The sequence below is a fragment of the Raphanus sativus genome, chromosome 8 (genome assembly GCF_000801105.2).
Source record: "Raphanus sativus cultivar WK10039 chromosome 8, ASM80110v3, whole genome shotgun sequence".
Lineage (NCBI taxonomy): Eukaryota > Viridiplantae > Streptophyta > Magnoliopsida > Brassicales > Brassicaceae > Raphanus > Raphanus sativus.
Window position 1 is genome coordinate 9,806,342 of NC_079518.1, and position 26,934 is coordinate 9,833,275.

The 26,934-nt window shown below is 32.4% G+C and overlaps 5 protein-coding genes across 6 annotated transcripts; all 5 read left to right on the top strand.

Annotated features, from left to right (window-relative positions):
- Positions 1-3,809: 3,809 nt before the first annotated feature.
- LOC108821465 (flowering-promoting factor 1-like protein 1) lies at positions 3,810-4,501 on the top strand. Its single transcript, XM_018594500.2, has one exon. It carries the CDS (start codon positions 3,882-3,884, stop codon positions 4,254-4,256), a length of 375 nt encoding a protein of 124 aa, XP_018450002.1. The 5' UTR covers positions 3,810-3,881; the 3' UTR covers positions 4,257-4,501.
- A 3,380-nt stretch (positions 4,502-7,881) lies between these two features.
- On the top strand, positions 7,882-14,618 carry LOC108821150 (protein CHROMOSOME TRANSMISSION FIDELITY 7-like). The gene is made up of 7 exons (XM_056992362.1): positions 7,882-8,070; positions 8,157-8,383; positions 8,485-8,582; positions 8,667-8,735; positions 8,876-9,201; positions 9,275-9,321; positions 14,427-14,618. The coding sequence occupies exons 1-7, from the start codon at positions 7,913-7,915 to the stop codon at positions 14,531-14,533; spliced, it is 1,032 nt and encodes a 343-aa protein (XP_056848342.1). The 5' UTR covers positions 7,882-7,912; the 3' UTR covers positions 14,534-14,618.
- LOC130498770 (uncharacterized) lies at positions 9,275-12,273 on the top strand. Of its 2 annotated transcripts, none has more exons than XM_056992360.1 (5): positions 9,275-9,375; positions 9,477-9,619; positions 10,034-10,507; positions 10,605-10,661; positions 11,975-12,273. In XM_056992360.1, the coding sequence occupies exons 3-5, from the start codon at positions 10,044-10,046 to the stop codon at positions 11,997-11,999; spliced, it is 546 nt and encodes a 181-aa protein (XP_056848340.1). In that variant the 5' UTR covers positions 9,275-9,375; positions 9,477-9,619; positions 10,034-10,043; the 3' UTR covers positions 12,000-12,273. The 2 variants fall into 2 exon arrangements, with proteins under 2 accessions (XP_056848340.1, XP_056848341.1); XM_056992361.1 differs by having other exon boundaries at positions 10,034-10,530; positions 11,975-12,093.
- Positions 14,619-16,261: 1,643 nt separating the features above from the next.
- LOC108819195 (uncharacterized) lies at positions 16,262-18,276 on the top strand. Its single transcript, XM_018592192.2, has 3 exons — positions 16,262-16,387; positions 16,615-17,629; positions 17,720-18,276. Exons 2-3 carry the CDS (start codon positions 16,716-16,718, stop codon positions 17,754-17,756), a joined length of 951 nt encoding a protein of 316 aa, XP_018447694.2. The 5' UTR covers positions 16,262-16,387; positions 16,615-16,715; the 3' UTR covers positions 17,757-18,276.
- A 5,066-nt stretch (positions 18,277-23,342) lies between these two features.
- Positions 23,343-26,927, top strand: LOC108822853 (protein KAKU4). Its single transcript, XM_018596040.2, has 12 exons — positions 23,343-23,672; positions 24,233-24,359; positions 24,453-24,553; positions 24,631-24,722; positions 24,891-25,073; positions 25,186-25,366; positions 25,514-25,578; positions 25,650-25,707; positions 25,793-25,868; positions 25,956-26,017; positions 26,092-26,221; positions 26,307-26,927. Exons 1-12 carry the CDS (start codon positions 23,405-23,407, stop codon positions 26,632-26,634), a joined length of 1,671 nt encoding a protein of 556 aa, XP_018451542.1. The 5' UTR covers positions 23,343-23,404; the 3' UTR covers positions 26,635-26,927.
- Positions 26,928-26,934: the final 7 nt, after the last annotated feature.

The following is a 26,934-nucleotide window of genomic DNA, read 5'->3' on the forward strand; positions in this document are numbered from 1 at the left end:
GTATTGAGTGTTGAAGAGAATGAGGACTGAGGAGTGAGTGAGCGTGGCTTGGCATCATCTCCCACGAGGGTCTTCGCTCCCACCTCCCTTATTTCTTTATTAATGTCTCTCTTTTTATTTTTCCTTTTTGAGTACTTTTTGTCAATTTTTTTCACAAATTTATAAAAATAATTAATGATACTAATAGAATATATTGCATTATTAAGAATAAATGTTATATACTAGGCCCCTGTAAAACTGAATATTGTGATGTTGAAGCTAGTCATTATCACATTGCATATGTGGGCAAGGAAGGGTCTATATATGAAGATGGAGGAAATAACTGAACAAAATGAAAAATAAATATAAGGAGCAATAAATTACTTTTAGGAGTTATCAAATCTTTTGATGGATTTAGCAAAAAAAAAAAGAATCTTTTGATGGTTAAAGATTTCTATAGAAAGAGTAGAGATATTACGATATTTATCTCAAACTATATATATATGTGTGTGTGTGTGTTTTACGGCTATTTGTTTATTTTCCATGATATAGGTAATCAAATTGATCATTTTAGTATTTTTGTGGAAAAGATTACCCTAGCTTATATTTTGATAGTTTTCTAATTAATAAACTCGCAAATTATAAGAGTGTTGTAAGTGCAACGGTCTTTTGGTACGTAACAATAAGTTGGATCTTAGCTAACCAATGTTACGTCAAGAGTGAGCTCATGCAAACTAGATGAAGAGTCTTGCAGTATCTGAATTCCATATAATTTATATATATTAAATAATATTACAACAAGAATCTAACTTTTTTGAAATCCTACCGATGATTCTTCGACATAAGGAAGATAAAGAAATTAACCAGACACCAAATACAGAAACGAAAGGATATATATAATATATATATATATATATATATATTATGAAAAGCTAATTCCTCATCAGGGGTATGTAGACCCATAATTTTATTGTTGTAACAAAAAAAATATATTTATACACACGCAAATTCAATAATTTCATATAGAGATTTTATAACATTCTTCAATTTTTAATATAAAGTATCCTTTGAGTTAGTCTCCATAGAAAATTTACTGCAATGCTTACGTCGCAAATATGAAAATAGACTATTTGTTCTTAACTCAAATATTATTTAACTAGTCCGAATAAGAACAACTAGAGCCTGACCCGCCTCAGAGGGCGGGTATGTTTCCTTTTTACGTAATATTTTTTTTGTAACAAATTTGTTTTGACATAATATATATATCAAGTGTATTAATTTTTTTTTGTTATTAGAAGTTTTTTTTAGGTGTCTAACACGTTTTAATCTATACAAAAATGTTTGTATTGTAAAATGTTTTTTTATTAGGGACTACATCTATACTAATTAAACTTACAATTAGTTGCAGAAAAATAATTTGTACAGTTACTTTTAAAATTAATTTCTACAAAACTCTAAATGAATCGTAATTTTATGTCAAAACAAATTTGTTCCTATCATGTTATTAGACTTTTGACATAAATTTGTTTTGACATAAAATTTGGAAAATTTATTTTACGTAATAAAAATTATTATTTTTGATAAGTTATATATTTAATTTTTTTATGAAATTTATCTTAAATTTACTTATATGACTTATTTTTGTTATTTTAAATATGACTAAATTTTAGAAGACTCTAAATAATTCTAACCCATAATATGATTTTATTTATTTAACCCGAAGTTAAACTTATTTTACACTGATTTTTTAGTTTAAATAAAATATTTTATACCTTCAACACTCTCTGTATTAAAAAATTCATTTGTACGTTCCAAAATATTTTCTATAATTTTATTAAATTTAGTTTATGTGATTTAATTTTTATTTTAAATGAAACTATTTTTAATGAGTTGAGATAATTTAGACCCGTATTATGATTTTGTTGATTTAATCATTTGTTATTTTAACTTGATTTTATTTTGAGGTTTCATTTAATAAATGCTTTCAAATAATTAATAACATGAAAGATTTTTTGGAAAGATATGGTATAAACATTTAGGAAACAAAATTTTCAAAAATGCTAAGAACTGAATAATTATAACCCGTAATATGATTTTATTTATTTAAACCAAAGTTAAAATTATCTTACACTGATTTATATATTTTCAACACTCTTGTATTGAAAAATTCATTTGTGCATTTCAAACATTTTCTATAATTTTATTAAATTTATTTTATATGATTTAGTTTTTATTTTAAATGAAACTATTTTTTAAGGATTTGAGATAATTCAGACCCGTATTATGATTTCATTGATTTAATTATTTGTTATTTAGACTTGATTTTATTTTGAGGTTTAATTTAATAAATGCTTTCAAATAATTAATAATGTGAAAGATTTTTCAGAAAGATATGGTGGGTATATGTTTTGTTGGAAACAATACTTTTTGTTGGAAAAATTATTTTACGTAATAAAAATTATGATTTTTGATAAATTATATATTTTAAATTTTTATGAAATTTATTTTAAATTTATTTATATGACTTATTTTTGTTATTTTAAATATGAATAAAATTTTGAAGACTCTAAATAATTCTAACCTGTAATATGATTTAATTTATTTAACCCGTTATGACGTAGTTTACACTGATTGTAGTTTTGTTTTTTTAATTTAAATAATAAGTAACATGATTAGGTTTATGAGAAACTTGGGGAGAAAGTTGGGGGATATTATTTACTGTTAGACTATATTTTAGGATTAGTATTTGGAAAATAGAATTAATTTGTGCTCGTGGTATATTCGGTGATCTTTTTCGGGTTTGCTTGATAATCGAATTTATTTTTAGGATTCAAAAATTGGTAAATTTAATTAATTAGTTACCATATATTAGATTTTGTGCGTGATGATCCCGTAAAGCAGCCACAATATAATAAATTTCTGTTTTTATGTTGCTACTTTTGAATCGATGACATTAAATCGGAAGATCTTTTAATATTTGTTTCTATATTGTGTTATTCTGATAATTAATAGTTGGTATCAATTACAGAGAATATAGAACTATTAGAGAGAATATTCAATGCTATATTTTAAACAAATATCCCGAACTTCCAATTGGATTCAAAACCGTGTATTTTTGATGCTTGATCATTGACATTACAAAACCGTGAACTTCCAATTGATCATTGACATTGTTTGGTTTGAATATTTTTGATGCTTTTCTGAATGGTCTACAAAACAAATATGTGACTACAGGTTAACAAATAATAGGTTTGTATTACTATTGGACTAATTTCAATTGAGTTATGGTTCATAAAATTATTTTCGACTGTAATAGTGCATTAACGTAGGGTTGGATGGTTTGTATATAGGGTTTAGGGTTAGATTAGAGTTTAGGGTATAGGGTCAGAATTTAAATGGGTTAGTTTAAAAATCGAAAATGGGTTAGGTAGACATTTGAAGCCCATTGAAACAAATTCGGGTGCCCATTTCGTTTGAATTAAAAAGTTAATGAAATGTGCAGTTTTGTAAATAAGTAGAACTGTTTTGCATTTACTAAAAAAGTTCAGGGGCAAGTTCCAAAAGTGTCAGCTACTTTAATAGTATAGATAGCTTTAATTTTATGGATTTGTTCTTTTGTGTCCAAATGTGATAGATACATTGGTGGAAAATTGATGGATAAGATTCGTCCCTTTCGAGAATTCTGGAATTCTAAATATTACATATAATCATAAATATTTATCAGCCTATCGAAAAATATATATTTATCAGAATCTTGACAGGACACCTTTACTCGCATCTATATATAACCTTCTACACAGTTTCCTTCTCCACATAAAAATTAACAAGCTCACTGTGAAGAGCAATCAGAACAAAAAAAACACACACACAAAACCCTAGCTCTTAAAACATTTATCATCACAATGTCTGGTGTGTGGGTGTTCAACAAGAACGGAGTGATGAGGCTGGTTGAGAATCCTTACAACAATTCCGGAGGAGATTGGTCGGAATCGTCCTCCTCCGGTGGTAGCCAGCAGCAGAGGATGAGGAGGAAGATTCTTGTCCATCTTCCGACCAGCGAGGTTGTCTCTTCGTACAAATCACTTGAGAGGATCTTGAAGAGTCTTGGATGGGAACGGTACTACAACGGAGACAACGCCGATCACCTCCTCCAATTCCACAAGAGAACATCGATTGATCTCATCTCTCTCCCTCGTGACTTCTCGAAGTTTAACTCCATTCATATGTATGATATCGTTGTCAAGAACCCTAACGTCTTCCATGTCCGAGACATGTAGTAGTCGATCATTAAAACAAAAACAGCTGGGTCAATTTGATTATCCAATAATCATTCTCGCTGATATATCTAGTATATATTTTCAGGTTCTTGCTTTGTTTTATTTGCTGTTGGGGGGTTTGTTCTGTGACTGCTTGGTCATGTATGGCGAGAGCCATTTTAATAACTTGTATCATTTTGTGATTTGAATGACTTGTATCATGTTGTCTCTCAAATATGAAATAGTAAAGAAGGCACATGGTATTTGGCAAAAAAAGAAGGCACATAATTTACCACACAAAAATCAACCGTTAAAATGTTACAATCAATTCTATGACAGCATTCTAGTATATCGGTCTCACTCAACTAGTCTTTGTCACTAGCAGATACGCGCTATATGAATATTAATTAACTACATGATTTTTAAAAAGAAATCGACTTAATGATTATAAACTTCAGTGATGGATTAATCATATCATAAACTCAAGTTGAAAAAACTATCAACAAGTTTAAACGGAAATTTAAGGTTAGAATGATACACATGTTTTTTGGTTAACTGAGAGAAATTCGGGTCGTGCCTTAATCTTTCTCTAAGCCTGGGATCAGGTTTTGCTAAAACCTTAATATATGGCATGAAGTATTATTTCTAGCAAAAATCAAAATATAGACACAACAGAACAAACTACTTGTCCTAACCATTAATCCAACGCAAAGCCAGCTAGTAATTGATAGACATACTATTATCTAATTATATAACTTTCAATATTGTGTTATAAGAAAACAATACAAACAGGATTAAATCCATATAAAATAGTATGTAGATACACAGCCATACTAAAATACAAATGTAAATGTAAATTTCAACAAGACGAAATTTCAACAAGACGAAAAAAAAAAAAAAAAAAAAAAATGTAAATTTCAACAAGACGAAATCTAAAGAAGGAAAGTCAAAAGATGTCCAATTAGAGAAGGTCCCCAAATGCTTGGGAAGACAACGGATAAAATGATGGGCGCACGTGATCTCTCATACCTTTTTACCCAACTTTGACAGATGTCAGTTCTTGATTGCTTGTTTGCCACTTGGTCACATAGTAAAATGATGGGCGCACGTGATATCTATCCTTTCACTTGGAATCTTGGCACGTGTTGATTCCCCAATGCCCATTACCCCCACTTTGTCATTTCCTTATTGATATCGAACAAACTTTCTTTCTTCTATCAAATAAATTCACACATTATTCTTTTTCGTATAACACTCATTTGGGCCCTTCCTATTTTTTATGTACATAGTTTGGATTCTCTCCTGCTGTTTTCAAAAATGTATTGCTTCAAAATAGATAATATTTTATTTTTTTTAATATTATTTTAAATTTTACTGAAAACTATATAGCCGGTTATATTTTGCAGTAATTTCTATAATTGGTTTAATGATTTTATATTATATTTTTAAATATTTTTTAGAATTTTTTTAATTATGAAATTATATTATTTTGGTATTACTTTCTTGAACTAACAACAGGGGGCACATTTATAAAAGGAGTATTTAGAATAAGGTATCCTGATTAGAAGAAAAAAAAAAGTGAAAGAGTTTTTTTTTCAAATGATAAAGTGAAAAGAGTTCCTTTTCAAATTATAACTATTCAATCTATTCTTTTATCAGATTATGATTTTTTTTGTTTATTTGAGTAGTCTAAAAAATTATAGTGGATAGAAATGTTCTAAAATGCTGGACCACTGTTTCTTCTCATGGGTTAAATATGTTCCTGATTATTTTGAGAATAGGTTCCTAGTTAGGATTTTTCAGCATTCGGATGTCCAAAATTCGCTATTTGTGTATATGAGATAACAGTTTTGATCTCCATATCTCGTTACACAGCTACATAAATAGTTAAAGTGATCATACGAGTTTTTTCAAAAAAAAGCTATTTTCCAGTAATATGATTACCAAACAAATTAGCTATTGGTTTCTTTTGGTTTTCAAAGAACGCATTGTATTTTCATAACAAATTGCATGTGTAAATACTCTCAATCAGAAGTTTATTTTATGTTAACTTTTTGTTTCTTCTAGTTTGGTAGAGAAAACTAGTTTAAATTAGCTAATTAGTCAACATATTAACCTGTTGAACAAAAAAAGTCAGCATATAAACCTCACCACATTGCTACACTAAACTTAGTCTACAATCATAATTTTGTTTCGTTTATTGTATGCCGCTTGTTCTACTACAAACTCTCTAGATGTGTTTACCCCTATGCATATTAGGTTTCATCTCAATTAAATTCAATACCCCATAAGTATATAATGTATGGCCGACACTGAAACTTTGATAGTTATAGACATGATAAGAGTTTGAATAAGAAAAAAACATTAAACAATTTTTTAGATTGTAAAGTACAAATTAAAAATAAAAGAGTCATTTTTTACTTCAAAATGCACTAATGGATCATATATGCATTATAGAAATAATTTTATGGAATAATATGGTATTTTGCTCAAAATTTAATATTAAATATGTAATATCTATTTAACATTATATTTAATATAAAATTGTATTAATTAATAATGTTGTAATCCTCTAAACATTATTTACCAAGTGATTTTGTTGACACATGTTTTCTGTACAATCATTTTCACCAAATAAATATGACATAAAAATTACATTTAATGCTTATTTATATTTTGGTAAACTATTTAAAATATGGTAATAAACTATACACTATCATTAAAGTAAGTATATTAAAATATGACATTAAATAATATAATAATAAAATATAATTATATTTTATAAATGTAGAAATATTATTTATTTATGTATTTTAAATAATTATAAAATTTACTACTAAAATGATTTTGAAAATCTTTTACAATTTTTAAAAATTTAATTTTAATCATTATATTATTCTTTTATTTTATATATCTACAAATTTTAGAAATACTATTTATTTTTATTTTTGATAATTATACAACTTTTATATCAATTTTTATTAATTGTATACAAGTTGATTCAATATATTTATCCATAAGATAGATAAAAAATCTATCTAAAATTATAATTTTAAATATATACATATATATTCTTAAATATGATTCTTAATAATGAAATAATAAAATAATTTTTTTTTAAAATAAATAAATTTTGTTTTAAATATAATTTAAATAGTTTTTTTACTGTACATATGGTGCATGAAAACACATAGTATTTTTATATATGTGCTAGTTATTTACAAATATTTTATAAATTTAAATTAATTATGAGAAATATAAAAACTAGAATATAAAATATAAATAGTTTTGAAGTTAAGTTTATTACTTTCGAAGAACAAACACTTTTAAACTTCGAATATTGAGTTTTGAAAACTTAATAATAGAATGTGTTTTGGGACAAGCTCTAACATAGTTGAAATATGTTTAGACACTAACATTAACCAACGTCATTCAAATCAAAGTTGCAGTGTTAGTACAACAACACTGATTCAACATTCTACTTACCAGTTCCGGTTAACAATAACTACAAATTCTATAATTTTCAAACATGCAATCCAGTTAACCAAATATCGAACTTAAACCGTCTGGCGGCAAACCACTAAAAGAAAAGAAAAAAAAGAATCTCTTTGGCGCCGAAATCGGAGAAGAAGAAGCAGAGGAAGAGAGGCAAAACAGAGTCCCAATCTCACAAAGCTATGCAATCAAAAATCAATTATTTCTTCAAGCCCTCGTCTCCTTCTCCCATCGCCACCTCAGTAACACCAGACACCACAGACGATAGCTTAGCCGCCTGGGAGAACAATCGGAACGTCATCGTCAACACCTACCAGCGTCGATCTCCCAAAGCCGTTAGGTAAATGAACCATCTTTTTATTTTTCTCTCAAAAAAAAAAAAAACTGATCAATTGAGATAATCTACGTTTTGGTTTGGTATTCCAGAAGTGAAGTGCTTAAGGAACCCATCGGAGAGAGACCGAGGAAAGGACCTAAGACACTGAACAAGAAGAAGCGTAGCTGCTATACTCAGTTCCACTTAGAACTGGGCCAATCTGACTTTCTTTTCAGACATTGCGTAGAGTGTGGAGCTACGTATGCTCCTGGAGATGAGTTAGATGAGAAGTCCCATCAAAGCTTTCACAAGGACTATACGAACGGAATCCCTTTTAAGTTAAAGTTAAAACCCATCATGTTTCTTTTTGATTTTTTTTTTTTTGTATAGGTTGTTTGATAAAGTTTCGTTTTTTTTTTTTAATAATTTGTCTTTCTCAGGGTTGGCAGAACGAGAGAGCCTTCACGTCGCCTTCTTTGGGCAAGAACCGTATTGTTGTGGTGTTGGAAAATGATTCTCCTGCCCATAGAAACAAGGTTCCATACTCTGATAAGTTTAATTTGTGTTGTTTCTTGTCTTGCCTTGATGATTTTTAATGGGTTAGTGTTTGCATTTTGAAGGTGCAAGAGGTGGTGAAGATGATGGAGGTTGAGCTAGGTGAGGATTGGATTCTTCACAGATATTGTAAGGTAAATGACTCTTGTTGGTTACATTTTCTTTTACTTATTATTAGCTTATTGTGTTTCCATGTGTATGAATACTAGCATTGATGTTTTGAATAGTTTCTTTACTTTTACAGCGGTTTCAAGAGCCACCTTGTTATGCGCAGGTTTATCTACTCGTTTCCTCTCAGAGGATCTCTGGATGTCTAGTTGCAGAACCAATCAAGGAAGCATTTAAGATCATATCTCGTCTTGATGATGGAAGACAGTTAAAGAAAGAGAGCTCCTCGCCTTCAACCACCATTCATTTCGGAAACATTGTGTTGCAAAGACAAGTATCTAAAAGATGTCGAGAATCAGATGATAGATTAGATAACGGAGCCACTGCATGTGAAGAAGAAGCTAAACCGGCTTTTTGTGGAGTTCGAGCTATTTGGGTCTCACCTTCCAACAGGAGAAAAGGCTTAGCTACGCAGTTGCTCGACACTGCGAGGTAAAAGAACTCTTGGCAAACATCCTCTCATTGTAAATGTTGACTCAATGTTTATGTTTGTGTCAAAACGCAGGGAAAGCTTCAGCAGTGGATGCATTTTGGAGAAATCTCAGTTAGCATTCTCAGACCACCCACAATGGGGGATCATAGCGAATCCTTAGCGCTAAACCTTAGGTAAATTTTAATTAAATAAGAATAATTTTGGTAATGTAGCTAAGGATTGGTCCGTCGGGAAGGGTTTTAAGGATTGAGTCCGTGAGTACGTGTCAATGCAGGAGTGGATGGGGTCGGTTTAGAGTTGAGTGGGTCGGGCTGAAGGAAAAAAAAAGAAAATCATTCTCGACCGAAGGAGAAAAAAAAAAACCCTCTGCGGCGAAAGGCGATTTCGAAGCGATCTCTCTCTCTCGGCTCGACGAAGGTAAATCCAATCCTCAGAGCCGTTTATTTCTCGATTAAAACAGTTTCCATCTTCTTTGTTGTCCGTAAAGATGGATCTTTTGTTGTTTCGATCGATTTGGGACAAGTTGTCAAATTAGGGTTTTTTAAAATTTGGGGAAAAATCGATTTCTATATTATTTGGCTTTGTAGATATAGATTACAAACAATTTTTGTTTCAATCGGAAGTAAATGTTGTCTTTATTTCTTCTTACAAATTTCATATTTTGTTTCAATCGATTAACGGTTTGATAAACTTATCCTTATAGAGTTTAGTGTTATCTTTAGTTTAGTTGTGTTCGATTTCAATCTGTTGTATAGAGTTTAGTGTTATCCTTATGTCGTTTGTTTCGCTGGTTAATGAATGTATATTAATGAATCGACTTGTTGTTTTCAGGTTAACCATAATGGGGCAAGATTACAGTTACAGCCAGCCATCTTCATCATCAAACTCTGTAGACATAACCTCCCTGATTGAAGCAGAAGCTCAGCTGTACGCGGATGAAGCTGAGAGTAGCCACTTCAATGCAGAGCCGCTTCAGTACCAACCGCAACCAGAGTGTGATGATGGAATCCCTAGAAGCTGCTACTGTGGTGCGGAGCCAGTTGTCGGCTACTCTACAACTCGTAAAGACCCATACAGACGTTACTTCACGTGCAACAATGCTGAAGATGGTGACTGCCACGTTTGGAAATGGTGGGACGTGGCAGTGATAGAGGAGATGAGGGACATTCAGCGGGAGCTTAGGGAGCTTAAGGGTGCACTTAACGAGAGTGAGCAGAAGGTTGTTGTCCTCGAGAAGACAGTAACCGAGTTTTCAAAGAAGAAACCAGGAGTGAAGCTAATGGTCTCTACCTTAGTTTTAACCGGGTTGGTGTTACTTATTCTAGTTGGTGAGTATGTGGTTGTAAATGAATTGTTTAATCTCTTTTTGGTAGATTATTGATAGTTTCTTCTCTTTTTACAGGAATATTACTCAAGGCTTCAAAGGACAGTGGCGGACCTCGCTTGTTTCTGAAATAAGGTAACAAATTAGCTTTCTTTTCTCATAATGAATAGGTTTAAATGATAAAATCGTCCTCTCTCATCTGATTTGATTGGCTTTTACTATATGTTCTGTTCCCATATGTGTGTTCTGTAGCTAGTCCTATAAGTCGTATTTAATTGCTTGTGTGTAGGTAGTATTAGTTATGTTTCTGTAAGTACTTCATTGCCTTAATTAGTTGTAAATGAAACTTAGTACTTAGTTATTTACTTTCCAGCTTCCCAACTGCATAGATTTGATTGCCATTAATTAGTTGTAAGTCATAGAAGGCTTACTTAAGCCTCTGTGTCGCTAGTAGAGTGGCACAGATCAACCATGGCTAATAACTCGTCAAGCTATGTTAACCTACTACAGAGTCAACTTCCAGTTGATCTTGATGCAGCCGAACCTTTATGGTTCGGTAGCGAAGGTCCTGATGAGGCTTATGTGATGTCTGGTAGCGAAGTGCCTGAAGCGTCTGGTGTGAAGTCAACTCCCCAACAATCAGAGAGAAGGAAATGGTCTCCCAAAGAGGATATAATCCTCATTGGGGCATGGCTTAACACCAGTAAAGACCCGATCGTCAACAATGAGCAGAAAGGTGGAGCATTTTGGAAGCGGATTGTGGAGTACTACAACGCAAGCCCTCTGTTGGTTGGGACGCAACCGAGAGTCCTCCATTCTTGCAAGCAGCGGTGGTCTCGGATTAACGACCACGTTGCAAAGTTTTCTGGTTGCTATGATCGTGCTCTTCGCCAGCAAAGAAGTGGTCAGAATGATGACGATGTGATGGAGGCTGCTTTAGATTCTTTCTTCAATATTATGAACATAAAGTTCACCATGGATCACTGCTGGAGGGAGCTGAGGTATGACCAGAAATGGTGCTCACTGGTTCAGGGTAAGGACACTGTTAAGGAGAAGCGCAAAGTGGTGGACCTCGATGGAGAAGAAGCGGCTGTGGGAGAAGAAGAGGCTAGACCTCCCGGGGTGAAGGCTGCGAAAGCTGCTCTTAAGAAGAAGAAGAATGGCAGAGAGGAGGAGTTGTCAAACTTACATGGCGTTTTAAAAATCAAAGAAAAACTCTCAAGACAGAAGCTCCTTGATCGTTTATTCGCGAAAAAGGAGCCTCTAACTGAGATGGAAACCACTGTAAAACTCAAACTAATGTCTGAATTGCTTTGATGTCTTCTCTGTTTGGTTTCAGGTTATTTCTTTCTTGGTGCTTTGATGTGTTATGATGTGTTATCTATTGTTTTGTCACGGGTGCTTTGATGTGTTATCTATAACTCTTGTCTTTATTCTCCTTGTTTCAGGTTAAGTTGGTCACGGGTGCACTGAAGGTTGGGCAAGTCACGGGTGCATTAGGAGTAGTGGAAGTCACGGGTGCTTTGAAGTAGTTCACGGGTTCATCTCTTGAAGTTTATGTACTATAAGTAGTTCTCGTTTGGCCTTTAGATTTGTATCAGCTTATCTTTGTTTCCTCTGCATCAAACGTTCTTCTGTTTGCTCGGATTTGTTGTAATATTTTCTTGGAGTTCTTCTCAACCCGATTTTTCACTTGTAATATCTGGGTGTAAGAAGTCCTTCTCTTGTATCAATATTAACACTTGATTTCGGCTAATGTAAAATGTTATTCTCGTTTTCGAGTTGTCTTGATTTACCAACATTCTGTTTTTAACTCTTGTCTTGTTTTTAACTCTTGTCTTCATAATTATTCATATTTTCGGGTTCTCTTGATTCACCAACAGAGGCTGTGGAGAAACCAGCAGGAGCATTCACCAACATTCTTGTGTTTTTAACTCAAAAAAAAGGTTTGATAGTAAAGAGTAATAAAATATCAAATTATACATATTTGAGACTATTAGATAAAAAAAAATAAAGTTATACATTTTTAAGACTTATAGATAAAAAAAAATATGAAGTTATACATATTTGAAACTATAAGATAAAAAAAATATAAAGTTTTACATATTTGAGAGTTATAGATAAAAAAATAATAAAGTTATACATATTTGAGACTATTAGATAAAAAAAAATAAAGTTATACATTTTTAAGACTTATAGATAAAAAAAAAATATGAAGTTATACATATTTGAAACTATAAGATAAAAAAAAAATATAAAGTTTTACATATTTGAGAGTTATAGATAAAAAAAATTATCTTAACTTAGTTTGGAACTAATAAAAAAAATTCAAAAGATAAATGAATAACTTATAAGTTTAATTTGTCAATCAGGATGTCATCATCTTCATCCAATGAAATGGAAGAATTGGAAGAAAGATTGGACGAAGTTTTCGAAGATATCTGTGAAGATACAATCAACAACATTATCGAGGCCCAAACCAAAAAGCAAAAGAAACGAGCATTTATTGAACGAAACCGTGAAGCAGGACACATCCGGTTATGGAATGACTACTTCTCCGAAAATCCCACATATGAGGAACATATCTTCAGACGCCGTTTCCGTATGAACAAGGAATTATTCATGAGTATTGTCTATGCCCTCTCACAGAACGTTCCATTCTTTCAACATAGACCAGATGCTACCGGGAGGCTTGGTCTTTCGCCACTACAAAAATGTACCGCAGCAATTCGTATGCTTTCTTATGGTTCTGCAGCCGACGCGGTTGACGAATATCTCCGACTTGGTGAGAGCACGGCACTTTCGTGTTTACATTATTTCACTGATGGAATAGTACAGTTATTTGGAGAGCAGTATCTACGAAGACCCACGCCAGAGGATCTTCAACGACTCCTCGATATTGGAGAGAAACGCGGGTTTCCTGGGATGATTGGGAGCATTGACTGTATGCATTGGGAGTGGAAAAATTGCCCAACGAGTTGGAAAGGACAGTACGCCCGTGGATCAAACAAACCGACAATTGTCTTAGAGGCTGTAGCTTCACAAGATCTTTGGATATGACACGCTTTTTTTGGTCCTCCAGGTACCTTAAACGATATTAATGTCCTCGATCGATCTCCTGTTTTTGATGACATTATAGAAGGTCGAGCTCCAAGGTTAGAGTACGTGGTCAACGGACACAAGTATAAGTTGGCTTACTATCTCACTGACGGTATATATCCAAAATGGTCAACATTTATCCAATCAATCTCACGTCCTCAAGGTCCTAAAGCACGGTTATTTGCTAAAAAACAAGAAGCAGCCCGAAAAGATGTGGAACGGGCTTTTGGAGTTTTGCAAGCTCGATTTGCGATTGTCAAAAACCCGGCTCTTACATGGGACAAAAAAAAGATAGGGAAGATTATGCGAGCATGTATCATAATACACAATATGATAGTCGAAAATGAGCGCAATGGATACGCTCGCATCGACGTTTCGGAATTTGAAGAAGGAAGTGTCACCAGAAGTTCACACGTGGAAACCCAAACCGAGATGCCTACAAATCTGAATAACATATTTGTCAATCAGAACGAGAGAGAACTTCGGGATATCCGTATACATGAACCACTGAAAAAAGATTTAGTTGAGCATATTTGGAATAAATTTGGTGATGAATAATTATTGTATCTTTATGTATAATTATTGTATTTTTATGTTTAATTATTGTATTTTTAATGTTTAATTATTGTATTTTCTTTTATTTCTTGAAAAAAAAATATTTTTTTTTTCTAAGGATTCCTACTTCGGGATCACCATTGGACACACTTTTTAGACTAAAATCCTTAACTATTCAAAAAAAAAAAAAAAAAATAGTAAACTAATCATTAAAGATTCCACAATGGGTGTCACCATTGTGGATGCTCTCACAACCAAGCTCTTTGGGAAGAGCTTTTGGATGTAATTATTTTGGAACATCATCTTTCTTAGTTTACATAGCTCAACTATCTTTACCAGGCCCAGTACTGTAGACAGGCCCATTGAAAAGTAAATTTCAATTTTTTTTCTTAGTGATAATTTTTAAAAGATGCCAATACAGACAAGATCTCTGACAAATATTTCTTTCCCTTTATTTTTGGGGAAAATTGCATAAAAAAAAATCGAAATTTTTAATAAATTCAAGAAAATGATAAAAAATCAAAAAAGATAATTTCTTTTTAGAAAATTAAATAAATAATTTTCTAAAATATTAATAAAATAAAATAACTAAAAAATTAATAATAAATAAGATTAAATTTAAATAGAGAATAACTAGATAAAAAGTTCACAAATTTTTTTAAAAATGGAAAATAAAAAATTCAAAATTCATTATTGGCGATGATGGTTTCTCACATAACCATTAACAATGACGATAATTGTCATATCTCCAATGATAATTTCCAACATCATCGTTGAAAATGACAAAAAAAAACTTTTTCAAACTTTTGAATTTTTATGTTTCCAAAATATATGATTTTTTATTTTTCTGTTTTTTTAATTTGATCTCATTTATTTTTGAATTTTAATTTTTTGATTATTTTACTAATTAAATAATATTTTAAATTTAATAAAAATCATAAATTTAATAAAAATCAGAAAATTAAAAAATGATTTAATATTTAGAAAATTAAAATTCAAAAATAAATAAGATCAAATTAAAAAACAGAAAAATAAAAAATTCATATATTAAAAAAATGAAAATTCAAAAGTTTGAATTTTTTTTTTTGTCATTTTCAACGATGATGTTGGAAACTATCATTGGAGATATGAACATTATCGTCATTGTTAATGGTTATGTGAGAAATCATCATCGCCACTAACGAATTTTGAATTTTCTATTTTCCATTTTTTAAAAAATTGTGAACTTTTTATTTAGTTATTCTCTATTTAAATTTAATCTTATTTATTATTATTCTTTAGTTATTTTTATTTTATTAATATTTTAGAAAATTATTTAATTTTAAAAATATTTATTTATTTTCTAAAAAATTTAATTTTTTGATTTTTTTCATTTTCTTAAATTTTATTAAAATTTCGATTTTTATTTAATTTTGGAGTTTTTATTTATTTATTTTGTTTATTTTATTAATTAAATAATTATTTTTTGAAAAATTACTTGCTGAACCGGTCAACTTATTGCTTTGGAGATTTTTTATGATACAAATGTCACTTTGAAGATTAAAAGTGTTAGTGAAAAAACTTTAAGGTTTAAAGTGCTAGTAACTGACAATTTGAGAGTTTTTTATGCGATTTTTCCTTTATTTTTATGTTATTTAACATTTTAAAATTAAGCACAAATTTAAAAAAAACTTTTTTTTGTAAAAATGTTATATAAATAAATATTTAATTTTACATTTTTTTATTAGTTATCTATTTAAATATATTTTGACCAATAAAATTATATAATACAAATTACTACAAAACATAAAAAATCAGTTTGAAATATAAACTACTTAAAAACAAATTAAAATCTCTAAAGTGTCAATAGAAATTAAGATAAAGTCAAAATTAACAAGAATTTTAAAATTAGCTGCAGTGACATTTCTCTTTGTAAAATCACAATCAGATGTTTTCAAATATTATATGCATATATATTAATATTATATACCATATCTCATCCCTGTGCAATCTGAACATATATTAAAATATAATAATTGTCAAATATATAAAAATAATATAGACTAATCAAAGAAACTTTAATTAATAATGATTGAAAAGGTAAAAAATCAGTAATGGTGGACTGAGAGAAGAGAGAGAAATAAAAGAGGAAGAGGAGGCTTTGCTTGAAACACTCTATCCCCACAAGAAACCTCCTTCCCATCTCTTAGAAACTGCCAATCTCAAAGGTCAGCCTTCTCCTTCTTCCTAGTCTCTTCGATTCGATCCTATTCTCTGTTGATATCTTTCATTACTTCTTACCTTACCAATTGGTTTGGATCCGTTTTTGCTTAGGTTTCTTTCTGCTTTTAGGTTTTGTATTCGCTAGCGACTGAATCGTTTCCAAAGGTTTAGGCTTTATGATCGAATTGGTCTCTGCATTCTTATTCTCAAGCTGTCTCCTTTTACTTTGCAGCTACTGGAATGACGTAGAACCGGTTTTGCATCGAGTCTCTGTTTAAAAATAAAAGTTGTTTCTTTCCATCTCTCTCAAGAGTTGAGAAAGTTTGGAACTTTATGGCGCTACAACAACATGTTTGTGATGATGATAGCCAGCTTCAAGCAAAGACCTTTTGCAGCAGCGACCTGATGATGATGATGATCAATTGGGACGACTTAGTCTGTCCCATTTGTTTAGACTCCCCTCACAACGGCGTCCTCCTCCAGTGCTCCTCTCACGACAACGGATGCCGTGCTTTCGTCTGCAACACTGACCACCTCCACTCCAACTGTCTGGACCGTTTCATCACCGCCTGTGGAACAACAAACCCACCTCCACCTCCTTCTGATGAGCCGCCTTGGTCAAAGTTCTTAGAAGAGAGCTGCAAACCTTTATGTCCACTCTGCAGAGGAGAAGTCACCGGGTGGGTAGTTGTGGAAGAAGCTCGTGCCCTTCTCGATGAGAAGCAACGTTGCTGCGAGGAAGAACGGTGCAGGTTCACGGGTACTTACTCCGAGCTCCGTGAACACGCACGGTCAGAGCATCCGGACTCTCGTCCTTCCAAGATTGATCCCGCGAGGAAGCTTGACTGGGAGAATTTCCAGCAGTCGTCTGAGATCATCGACGTGTTGAGCACGATTCACTCGGAGGTTCCGAGAGGTGTGGTTTTAGGAGACTATGTGATTGAATACGGAGATGATGATGGCACGGGAGATGAGTTTGAGGATGTGGCTAGCAATGAAGGAAGCTGGTGGACGTCTTGCATCTTTTATAAAATGTTTGATAATATAAGGAACGCGAGGAACAGAAGAAGAGCGAGGATGAGTGAGAGTAGTAGGAGAGGGAGTCGTCGTTCTAGCTATGATAACTCCAACTCTGATGACAGCTCAGTAGCGTCCATGGAGTTTCCGGAGTATAGAGTAGATGAGATCGATGATGAGTTCATCACCACTGCAAGTGGGGGAAACAGAAGTAGCTCTGTGCATCAAAGGTTAGATTCATCTACATTAGATACACCTTCTTACACAATAGGTGTTGCTTAATGATATATACTCTCTCTCTCTCTCTGTCTGGTCCACAGGTTAAGAAGCCATCGTTCCCGTTTCTATGAAAATTAGGTACCATTGGTGTGTTTCTACGCTCTTGGTTCTATCTTCTTGTCAGTCAGCTTGAGATTGAAGTGAGGCAAGTGAAGCAGACAATGACGGATGTTCTTGGTTTTAGACCTCTCTCTTTCCGTTGTTTCAGTTACATGATTTGATTTTAGGTTTGTTTGTCTTGTGACATTTACTTGCGGTCGCATTCTTGTACAAAAACGTTATCAGGAAAAAGGTTTTTTGGGATATTGTACTATGTTTCGCTGCCTATTACAGAAGGTGATGATAACGAAGGGCTGAGAAGATGGAACACTATGACAGTGCTGCCTTAGAGTAAAAACCGGGAGACTTCTGTCGCTACTCTTCCTCTGTTTCTTACATATGTATAATTTTCTCTGTTGTTCTTTAGCAAAAGTAGAGCGTTCTTGTGTTCGACACTCATATCTAGCTTCCTTTGTTTTTTGATTCTTTAGTTTAGGATCAAAAGATTGTACAGTTTTTTTTGTTGTTATAAAGTTTACATTGCAACAAAAAAAAATTAGACCTTGCTCGTGGTCGAAAATGTCTGCGGTTCTCAGTTTGTTGAAGATCTCTTCTTCTTCCGAAGACATCGAAGAAGAAGAGTAATAGGAAGAGAAAGAGATAGTGTTTGGACTTTCAGCTCCGACGTAAGCTCCTGATGAAGTAGTGGAAGAAGAGAACATATTAACGGCTCTTGTCGGATGGTATGGAGTCTGTCCGACCATAACAGACTCAAGTGATGTTGTCAGGGACGGCGACGAAGACAAGGAGTTCTTGGAACGTGCTCGTATAACCTTCATTATAAAATGTTAAATTATTCTTATTATTAATTTATTGAAAACTAGACAAATATTATAATAAATGTTTTAATTAAATTAAATTTCTATTTTATTATAATAATTTCTTTGGTTATTCATATTTAATATTTTGTTAATAGATTGAATAATGTATCAGCTTTTAAAATTTTTGTTACTATAATTTATTTCTCAAAGTTTTATCCAGCAGTGTAAAACTATTTTGAAGTTTTTTTATCCAGCATAATTTAATATGTTATTCATGATTCTAAGAATACAATCTTACTAATCGGAACCTAAGTTTCCAAGTCAATGATGCTTTCATTCTTATCAATAAAAGATGAAGTAAAACTCGAATTGGTGTCAAGCTTACCAAACTAGTGGTCAAGTATTCCTTGGATTATAACCTTTCTCATATCAATATTCCAGCTCTCCACTGAAACTAATACACACTATCAGACTCATGTATAGACAATGTGGGGATATGATCATGTTACGAAAACATCGAAAATGGATATGATAATACCAAAACAATGAGACGTTTTTTGAACCTCATCAGAGATTTTGCAGACAAACATATATATCACACAAATTCAATTGTTAATATAATATTTTTGATATAACTTATAGTTTTTTGAAAGTAATAGAAATATTTTATTATTTATTCCATCGTTTTATTCCAGCGTAATGCTAAAACAGGTGGTGTATAAAGGTGTCTTGAAAAGTATATCCCATCAAGTTTGGCTGTCCATACACGTATCTGGTCACATTTAGGGATAATTGTTCCTCCTGCTTTGTATACTTCAACTTGATAAAAGTATTCCATATTAACTCTTTGCCTTAACAAACATGTCCATCTTGTTACAAGAAATATTTCATCACTGAATGAAATGATATATGGAGAAGCATTAAAGGCTAAGGTTTGTATGCCTAAATTATCATGGTTGGAAACACAACAGAACTTGAGAAGTCTACCAGGACTGAGTTCGTTATAAAGAAAAACACGATTTTTTCTGCAAGCTTCATGTAGCCTACAGTATGTGGTAAATAATATAAAAAGTATGAGATGTTTCATTTTTTTGTCTAAATAATTATGAGCTGCGTACAAAGGCATTAATCTGTAGTATATATTCAAAAAAAAGTGTGTGAAAGTTTTTTTATTTAAATTGTTAAATAATATCTTACCTTATTAGTAATTTTCTTTTACAAATATGTCTTGACCGTATATTCTTAAATCTTGTCTTTCTTAGTTTTGAAGACTTTTTCATAAAACAAGTTTGACAATTTGTAAGTATATTTTAAATCTCATTTTTTTAGAAAATAATGTTATAAGATTTGATCTTAAACAAGTTTTAAGATTTACCATGTGAAATCAACATAAGATATAACCCCCACTGAAGCAAAGTCCTATTCTTGTAGAAACATGAGCTAGGACTGGCCCTGAGATTTAGGGATCCGTATATAATTTATTAAAGACCTCAACTAATTTTTTTTTTTTTACAAATTTGGGAGTCTAAATTTTTTTAAAGACCTATATCTACGTAGTTTTTTCATAAAAATTTAGAGGCCTAAGCCCAATGTTTTATTAGATTAAGAAGCATCTACAAACGATTTTATAAAATTTTATAAATCATATAAATGAATTTATAAGCCTATATAAATATTTATTGATCATTTAGAAACTCTAATAAAATAATTTTGTAAACAAAAAAATACTTTTAAAAATTTTATAAATAATTTCATAATCTTTACAAGTGATTTATAAATCATGTGTGTGCCTTAAAAACATAAAAATTATAATAGTGACTTATATATAAATCTAATTATTTATATGAGAATATACAACCATTATATTTATTTTTATAAAAAATACATTAAAAATATTTTATACAGTTATAAATAAATAATCGAAAAATAAACAAATTGTTGAAACCTTATATATTCTTTCTATAACTCTGAAAATAGTTTACAATAAATCACTATTTATAAGATTACTTGTGTTGCTTGATAACTTGTATTAATTTTTCTAAAGTTTAATTTTATTTGTAGATTTTATTAATGTATATAAATTATAAAACTCATTAATCAATCAAATTATAACAATTTTTAAAAATTTCACATATGAACGATATATAAGCAAAAGTTATTTAAGTGACTTCTCTATTAATATATAAAATAAAATGAGATAATTTTAGTAATTTTATAATCATTTTTAAAAATTTAGTGCAAATCCTCTATATAGTAAATTACAAGTCACTTGTGCAATCATATTTTGACACATATAACTAATTTACAAAAATAAATCATTAGCATGAAAATTAAAAATCCGCTTATCGCAAATAAACCAATTGAAAAGAAAAAGAAACCTCTCCCATAAAAAAGAGCTCCACAATCTTACTTTCTTAAAACTGTAAAATCTTAAATTTCTAATTTTTTCTAATAAATACTTTTTTGGGTGTTTACCTGCACTTATGGACTAAATAATTTTAAAAAAAAATTATAAAAAGATATACTATAAATTCAAAAATTTTAAAATAAAATTATTTTCATGTTTTTGAAATATATAATAATTAACTAAATATATAATGGGAAATTAGGCTGTATAGCCACACAAAAACGTATAATTCACAGACTAGCCAATTTCCCTAACAGTCCTATATACGGCGTTACTTTTCCATATTAATATTGTTTTGCCCCTTCTGTCAACCGGTAAAACCTGCAACCAAAAAATAAATTAAAATCTTTAATATTATCTGTAAAAGTTAGATTGTGGCTTATCTTCTTTCACATCTTCCTTTTGTTTCTCTTTGCTTCGGAAATCAGACGCCCCTCGCCGGCGAGAAAGTTGCAGCGACGCCTATCAACACGTCGTGTTTATTCCACTTCCCACACTCGGTAAGTTCTCATGTTTTCCGCCCGATTGTCTTCACTGCTGTTATTTTCTTTTCTATTTTGGCTATACTCGGAACTAGGGTATCATAAATGTTAAATCTACAACATCGTCGACGGTGAATGTCGGATCTGATTCATACTCGGTTGTGGTTTTCTGGTTGTTCGTAGTCTTTCTTAAATTTTATTTTTATTTAGGTATATTCCATTTGACTTGGGATGGAATAAAATATAGAAATTTATATTCCATTTGACTTGGAATGAAATAGATTAGAACGTTTAATACACCTCATTTAGCTTCTGAATTCATACTTGTATTTAATATTTACGTATTTTTATACTTGTATTATGGTTTATATTTCCGTGTAGGGTTTAGTGATGATTGGAGAGAGGTTATTTTCTGGAATATTGAGTTCGTCATTGCAAGATTGAAGTTGACATTGGATTAAGTGTCATATTTTCGTGCAGGACTTCGTGATTAGTTGATAGGGTTTCATATATTTCATGTGTGGTTTAAGATCGTGAGCTATGCATATTGTTACATCTTAAATGGTTTCCATTCCAAATGATTGTTATACTATATAATTTATTTTATATTTACTTTGTTATATGGATCTTAACACCTTTATCTTTTGCTTTTGTTTCTCAGGTTACAAATGGAAGATTTAGGTTGCCAATTAGATTGTTCGAAACTAGATTTGAACCATCTGTTAAATATATTCTCATTTATATGTAATGATGCAATATGTATATAACTAATCGATCGTGTGTACGTAAAATGGAAAGACCATTCATGTGAAATAGAATATATGATATTTGCTATTTGTTGTATTATATTCTATTCTATACGCAGAAAATAGAATAGAAATATGATTCTACAGTGCCTAAGCATAAGTTATGTTTTATTGTTGTATCATTTCTATGAATCTTAGTTTATGCATATTGATCAAAACTAAGAATTTAGATTAGGGTTTATAATTCCCTATAGGGTTTAGATATTAGTGGCTAGGGTTTAGTTTATGAAGATTGAGGTTAATCTTGGATTAGGGTTTATATTTCCGTGTAGGGTTTAGTGATTAGTTGATAGGATTTAGTTTATGTACGATTGGGGTTAACATTAGGGCAAGCATTACCACCTTCCATAAAACCATAGACATAACAACATTTGACAAATATGTTAAGATGATATATGGATTTTAACTACATTTTCGCATTTTCTATTTTATGTCTCATGTAAAATGGTAATACATCTTACTCGAATTTGAAAATTCGGGTTTAGTTTATAGAATATTAAGGTTAACATTAGATTAGGGTTTATATTTTCATGTAATTAATGAAGGCTACTGCATTAACATGCCTCAATTCATTATGCTATTCAATTGTCGCTATATTATGTAGCTGCTCTTTCAATTGGAACTACATTTGTATTTATACTATTCTATCTAATATAACATAGTATGAAACTATAATCTTGGTTTCTCTGTTTGTTTAACGCTGTTTTTTACACTTACAATTGTTATCTACTCTTTTTTCTGCATTTTTTTCTTCCTTTGATTTTGAATAAAGTTTTGTGACGTACTTCCTAAATTATGTCATTTTTATTATGGGATAGAAATTCACCACGTTGTTTGCTTTATGTGTCGAAACCGGTAACCTGTTGCTTAGAGGGATATAACCGGATGAAAGAGAGCAAAAAAGACAGAGACTGAATTATGTCAAAATCATGTCTACTTATCTAATTTATCAGTAAAATATGGCTATTACGCCAATTAGCCAATATATAATTAGGTTAAATTTTAACCGTAGCCCTGTAATTTAGGAGATTAACAATAATCAAAAAAAAAGAGAGAACAACAAGACGACAAATAACGACAATTTTTTTTTCCATTTTGGAACAACCAAGACAAAATTCCTTAATATTCCGATTAATTCCTCTCAAACGAACTCTCGCCCTCTCCTCCTCCAATGGATCCCGTCTCCGGTTACGCCGGTCCACGTCAGCCTCGAACCGGAGGCAAGATTGTTCGACCACGCCGGTCCTCCGTTGTCAGGAAGCCTTACGACCGCCCCGTTCCAAGACCTCAGGATCTTCCTCAGCAAAACCTTAGCTGGATCTCCAGACTCGTTTACAAACCTGCCACCGCCATTGCCTCCGGCGCCGGAAAATTCATATCTTCCGTCGTCTTCTCTGAGTCTTCCTCATCTTCGTCGGAGGGTGAGGATTCGTCTTCAGGTGTGTGTTTGTCTAACTTGAAGCTCCCCCGCTTTTAACAGTGTGTAATAAAATTCATTTGTGTTCAGACAAGATTGAAACTTTGGTCGGAGTCTGAAACTTACCGTTTGGTTTCGAAAAATTCGAATTTGATTTAAAAGCTTCCTCCTTTTGTTATCTTTCCTTCAATAATGGTTGGTGAATTACCGTTACTCTATTTAGCTAAGTTACTTAACTTTGAAAGCTGTCAACTTCGTATTAGTTCTCAAGCTCTAAGACAAGATTGAAACTTTGGTCGGAATCTGAAACTTACCGTTTGGTTTCAAAAATTCGAATTTGATTAAAAAGCTTCCTCCTTTATTATTTTTCCTTCAATAATGGTTGGTGAAGCGTTTGGTGAAGTACCGTTACTCTATTTTAGCTTTGAAAGCTGTCAACTTTGTATTAGTTCTCAAGCTCTAAGATTTTTCATATAGGGATTCAATTAGTATCGACCCATTATGTTCTATAACCGGCCAGCTTTGCGTCTTCTTTTTTCTATTTTGGAGTAGGTTTCATGTGGTCTCCTCCTTGTTTTTCAGATTTTGAAGGTGATGAGGATGTTGAGAAGAACATCACCGAGTTTCCTGAGGATGAAACTATGGTAGAGGTACTTGGTTCTACTAAGCGTGTAATTGAGCAGCTTCTAATGCAAGAAACATTTGCAAGGTATTTTGAATTCTGGTTTTCTTAAGCCATATACATCTTCTTAGTTGAAAATGCATCTGTGACATTTGTTTAATGATGTCTGTGTGGTTTCAGGGAAGAGGGTGAGAGATTAATAGATATCATCAAGGCGAGGGTTGTAGATCATCCCAGTGTCCTCGCTTCTAATGAGGGTAGTGACAATGGATTGACAAGTGGTATGTAACTGATGATAGACTGTGGAAGCTTGACTGGATTAGTCTATGTTATAACATCTTCTTTCTTTTATTTATAGAGGTGAATGTGGGTGAAATGTCAAGTAAAGCTGTCATGGAAGCGAAAAGATGGTTAGAGGAGAAGAAATCAGCATCACACTCAAAGTCTAAAGTAAGTTTTTGAAACTCTTCTCTCTCTAGACTCTTCCGCAGGTAACTCTGCTTTTCTGTGTGATCTGATTGTTCATCTTCTGATAGTTTATCTTCACCAGTTTTACCCCCAATTGTAGTTTTTTTGTCCATTAAGTTCACCATCTCAGCCATTATGTTCATTCTCTAGGCAACAGAAGAAGGTGCTGGATCGCCTGTGGACGTGGCCAGGTCATATATGCGATCTCGTCTGCCATGGGGATCTCCGTCTGTGAGCAATTCAGAGTTTCGGTCGCCATTACCAGCAGGAATGCAGTTTCTTAATGAAGGGACACCATTTCCTTATAGTGCTGGAAACTTATCCTCTTCCAAGGTACATCAGATTGTGCAGTGCAGTGCATACTTTTCTTATGGTCAAATGTATTTCTAGTGGCTCTCTCATATTTATGAATATGCAATTTTGACTTTTGGTACCAAAAATGCAGCTGAAAAGTAGATCCAGGTCCAATCCGTCATGGAATATTCAAGATGAAATTCGTAAAGTGAGAGCTAAAGCAACAGAGGAAATGCTCAAAACTGCATCATCACCCAGTAGTGTTGCACTAGCATCGTTGGAGCCTAAACACATCTCTTATGTTTTAGATGCATCTTTGAATGTTGATGGAGGTGTCCAAGTTGTTCTTTTATTTCTCTATTCATTCACATGTGGGAATAGTCTCTCTCAGTGATAGACAACATGAACTGAAGCTTGAAAGTAATTTAAAGTTCCGTTTACATGTAGTTTAACTGATTTTTTGTTTCTGCTGCTTTCAGCTGTACGGGATGAGCAAAACGGGGTTCTACCAAAGTCAACCATACCTACCTCTGAACAAAATCAGGTATCAAACACTCTTTGCACTATGCGTCTCTATAACAAGAAAGAACTTACATGGTTTTTACTTGATTGAAGACTACGGAAGCTAATCATCATGCCGTTGAAGAAGCGGGAGTTTTACATACTAGATCTCGTTAGTTTCTCCCTTCATCCGTTCCTTGTATTCGCTCACTCGTCTTTGATAAGTCTGTCTAATGGATTCAATTTTTTCTGCTAAGGTGGTGTTGTTTTGGACATGACATATATCTCCACACAAGGAGTCAAGACATCTGAAGATACAACCGCTCCGCAAAGGTTTTTTTTTTCTTTACTTTGCATAGACACTATTTATACGACGTTTCCTTTTTTTTAGTATGTTCATATTCTTAAGCATCTTGACAGTGGAACCGGTGTACATGAAGACTTCATACAACCTAGCTCGACTACTGGAGACACCACAAATGGTAACACTTTTGATTTGGGATGATGTTTTAGTTGTGGTTCTCTTTATTTACTTGCGCTCTTTATAAATGCACAGCTGTCTTGGCTCTTGGAGCAACTTCGAATCCAACTGGGAACTTTTGTATCCCAAAAGATGTGTTTGAAACATGGAAAGAAGCTGATGAAGTACATGTTACTACTAACGGTTTCCCATCTTCATCACCTAGGTGAAAAAAACAGCTTTGTATGGTTGGTTTGACATAAGATGACATTACTAGTATCCTACTAAACAAAGGCCTTGCGTTTTGTCAGTGCACCAATGGCTGCGGAAGGTGAACCAAAACCCAAACCACCAGATGAAACCGAGGCTTCTCAGCATGTAGCTGGAACTCCTGATGATGATGTCACAGTAGGGAATCGCTCGGACGGCACGATTGACAACAACGAAAACAATAACAGCGACTCGAGTGGCGCCTCGCATGAAGAAGAGTGGCTCCCAGGAGACCAGTCTCTACCTAACTCAAACTCAGCAAGTAGCAGCCCTGGTACTACCAAGGTCCTTGCATACACGAGAAGAGGAAGGGGGCGAGGTAGGGGAAGAGGTCGAGGAGGAGTTCGAGGCAAAGGACGAGGCAAATAAACTGTACACAACAACCAAATGGAGTAGGAGAGTAATATGCAGGTAGGATTATGTGAAACATCTCTTATAGATTTCAATCCCACACTGTTTTGTCTACCAAAGTCTTTGTCATTTTGTCATATCTCTTTAGGTTCTTTTTTTGTAGTCAAACTGTGTCTCTGTTTATTTTATTTCTGGATCATAAACTTTTATGTTTATGTTGCAAGATTGAAACTTGGTTTCATTCTAGCTGGCAAACCTTTCTATGTTGCACTAGCACTCGTCTTCAATCCTATAAATTATCATTTGTATAATTTCAGA

Bases quoted from the DNA above. Each gene is read 5' to 3' on its own strand.
- LOC108821465 (XM_018594500.2), top strand. From the start codon at position 3,882: ATGTCTGGTGTGTGGGTGTTCAACAAGAACGGAGTGATGAGGCTGGTT.
- LOC108821150 (XM_056992362.1), top strand. From the start codon at position 7,913: ATGCAATCAAAAATCAATTATTTCTTCAAGCCCTCGTCTCCTTCTCCC. The intron at 8,071-8,156 runs GTAAATGAACCA...TTGGTATTCCAG, and splicing joins CGATCTCCCAAAGCCGTTAG to AAGTGAAGTGCTTAAGGAAC. The intron at 8,583-8,666 runs GTTCCATACTCT...TGCATTTTGAAG, and splicing joins CTCCTGCCCATAGAAACAAG to GTGCAAGAGGTGGTGAAGAT.
- LOC130498770 (XM_056992360.1), top strand. From the start codon at position 10,044: ATGGGGCAAGATTACAGTTACAGCCAGCCATCTTCATCATCAAACTCT. The intron at 10,508-10,604 runs GTTGGTGTTACT...CTCTTTTTACAG, and splicing joins TCTACCTTAGTTTTAACCGG to GAATATTACTCAAGGCTTCA. The intron at 10,662-11,974 runs GTAACAAATTAG...TCCTTGTTTCAG, and splicing joins TCGCTTGTTTCTGAAATAAG to GTTAAGTTGGTCACGGGTGC.
- LOC108819195 (XM_018592192.2), top strand. From the start codon at position 16,716: ATGGCGCTACAACAACATGTTTGTGATGATGATAGCCAGCTTCAAGCA. The intron at 17,630-17,719 runs GTTAGATTCATC...TCTGGTCCACAG, and splicing joins AGTAGCTCTGTGCATCAAAG to GTTAAGAAGCCATCGTTCCC.
- LOC108822853 (XM_018596040.2), top strand. From the start codon at position 23,405: ATGGATCCCGTCTCCGGTTACGCCGGTCCACGTCAGCCTCGAACCGGA. The intron at 24,554-24,630 runs GTATGTAACTGA...TTTTATTTATAG, and splicing joins TGACAATGGATTGACAAGTG to AGGTGAATGTGGGTGAAATG. The intron at 26,222-26,306 runs GTGAAAAAAACA...GCGTTTTGTCAG, and splicing joins TTCCCATCTTCATCACCTAG to TGCACCAATGGCTGCGGAAG.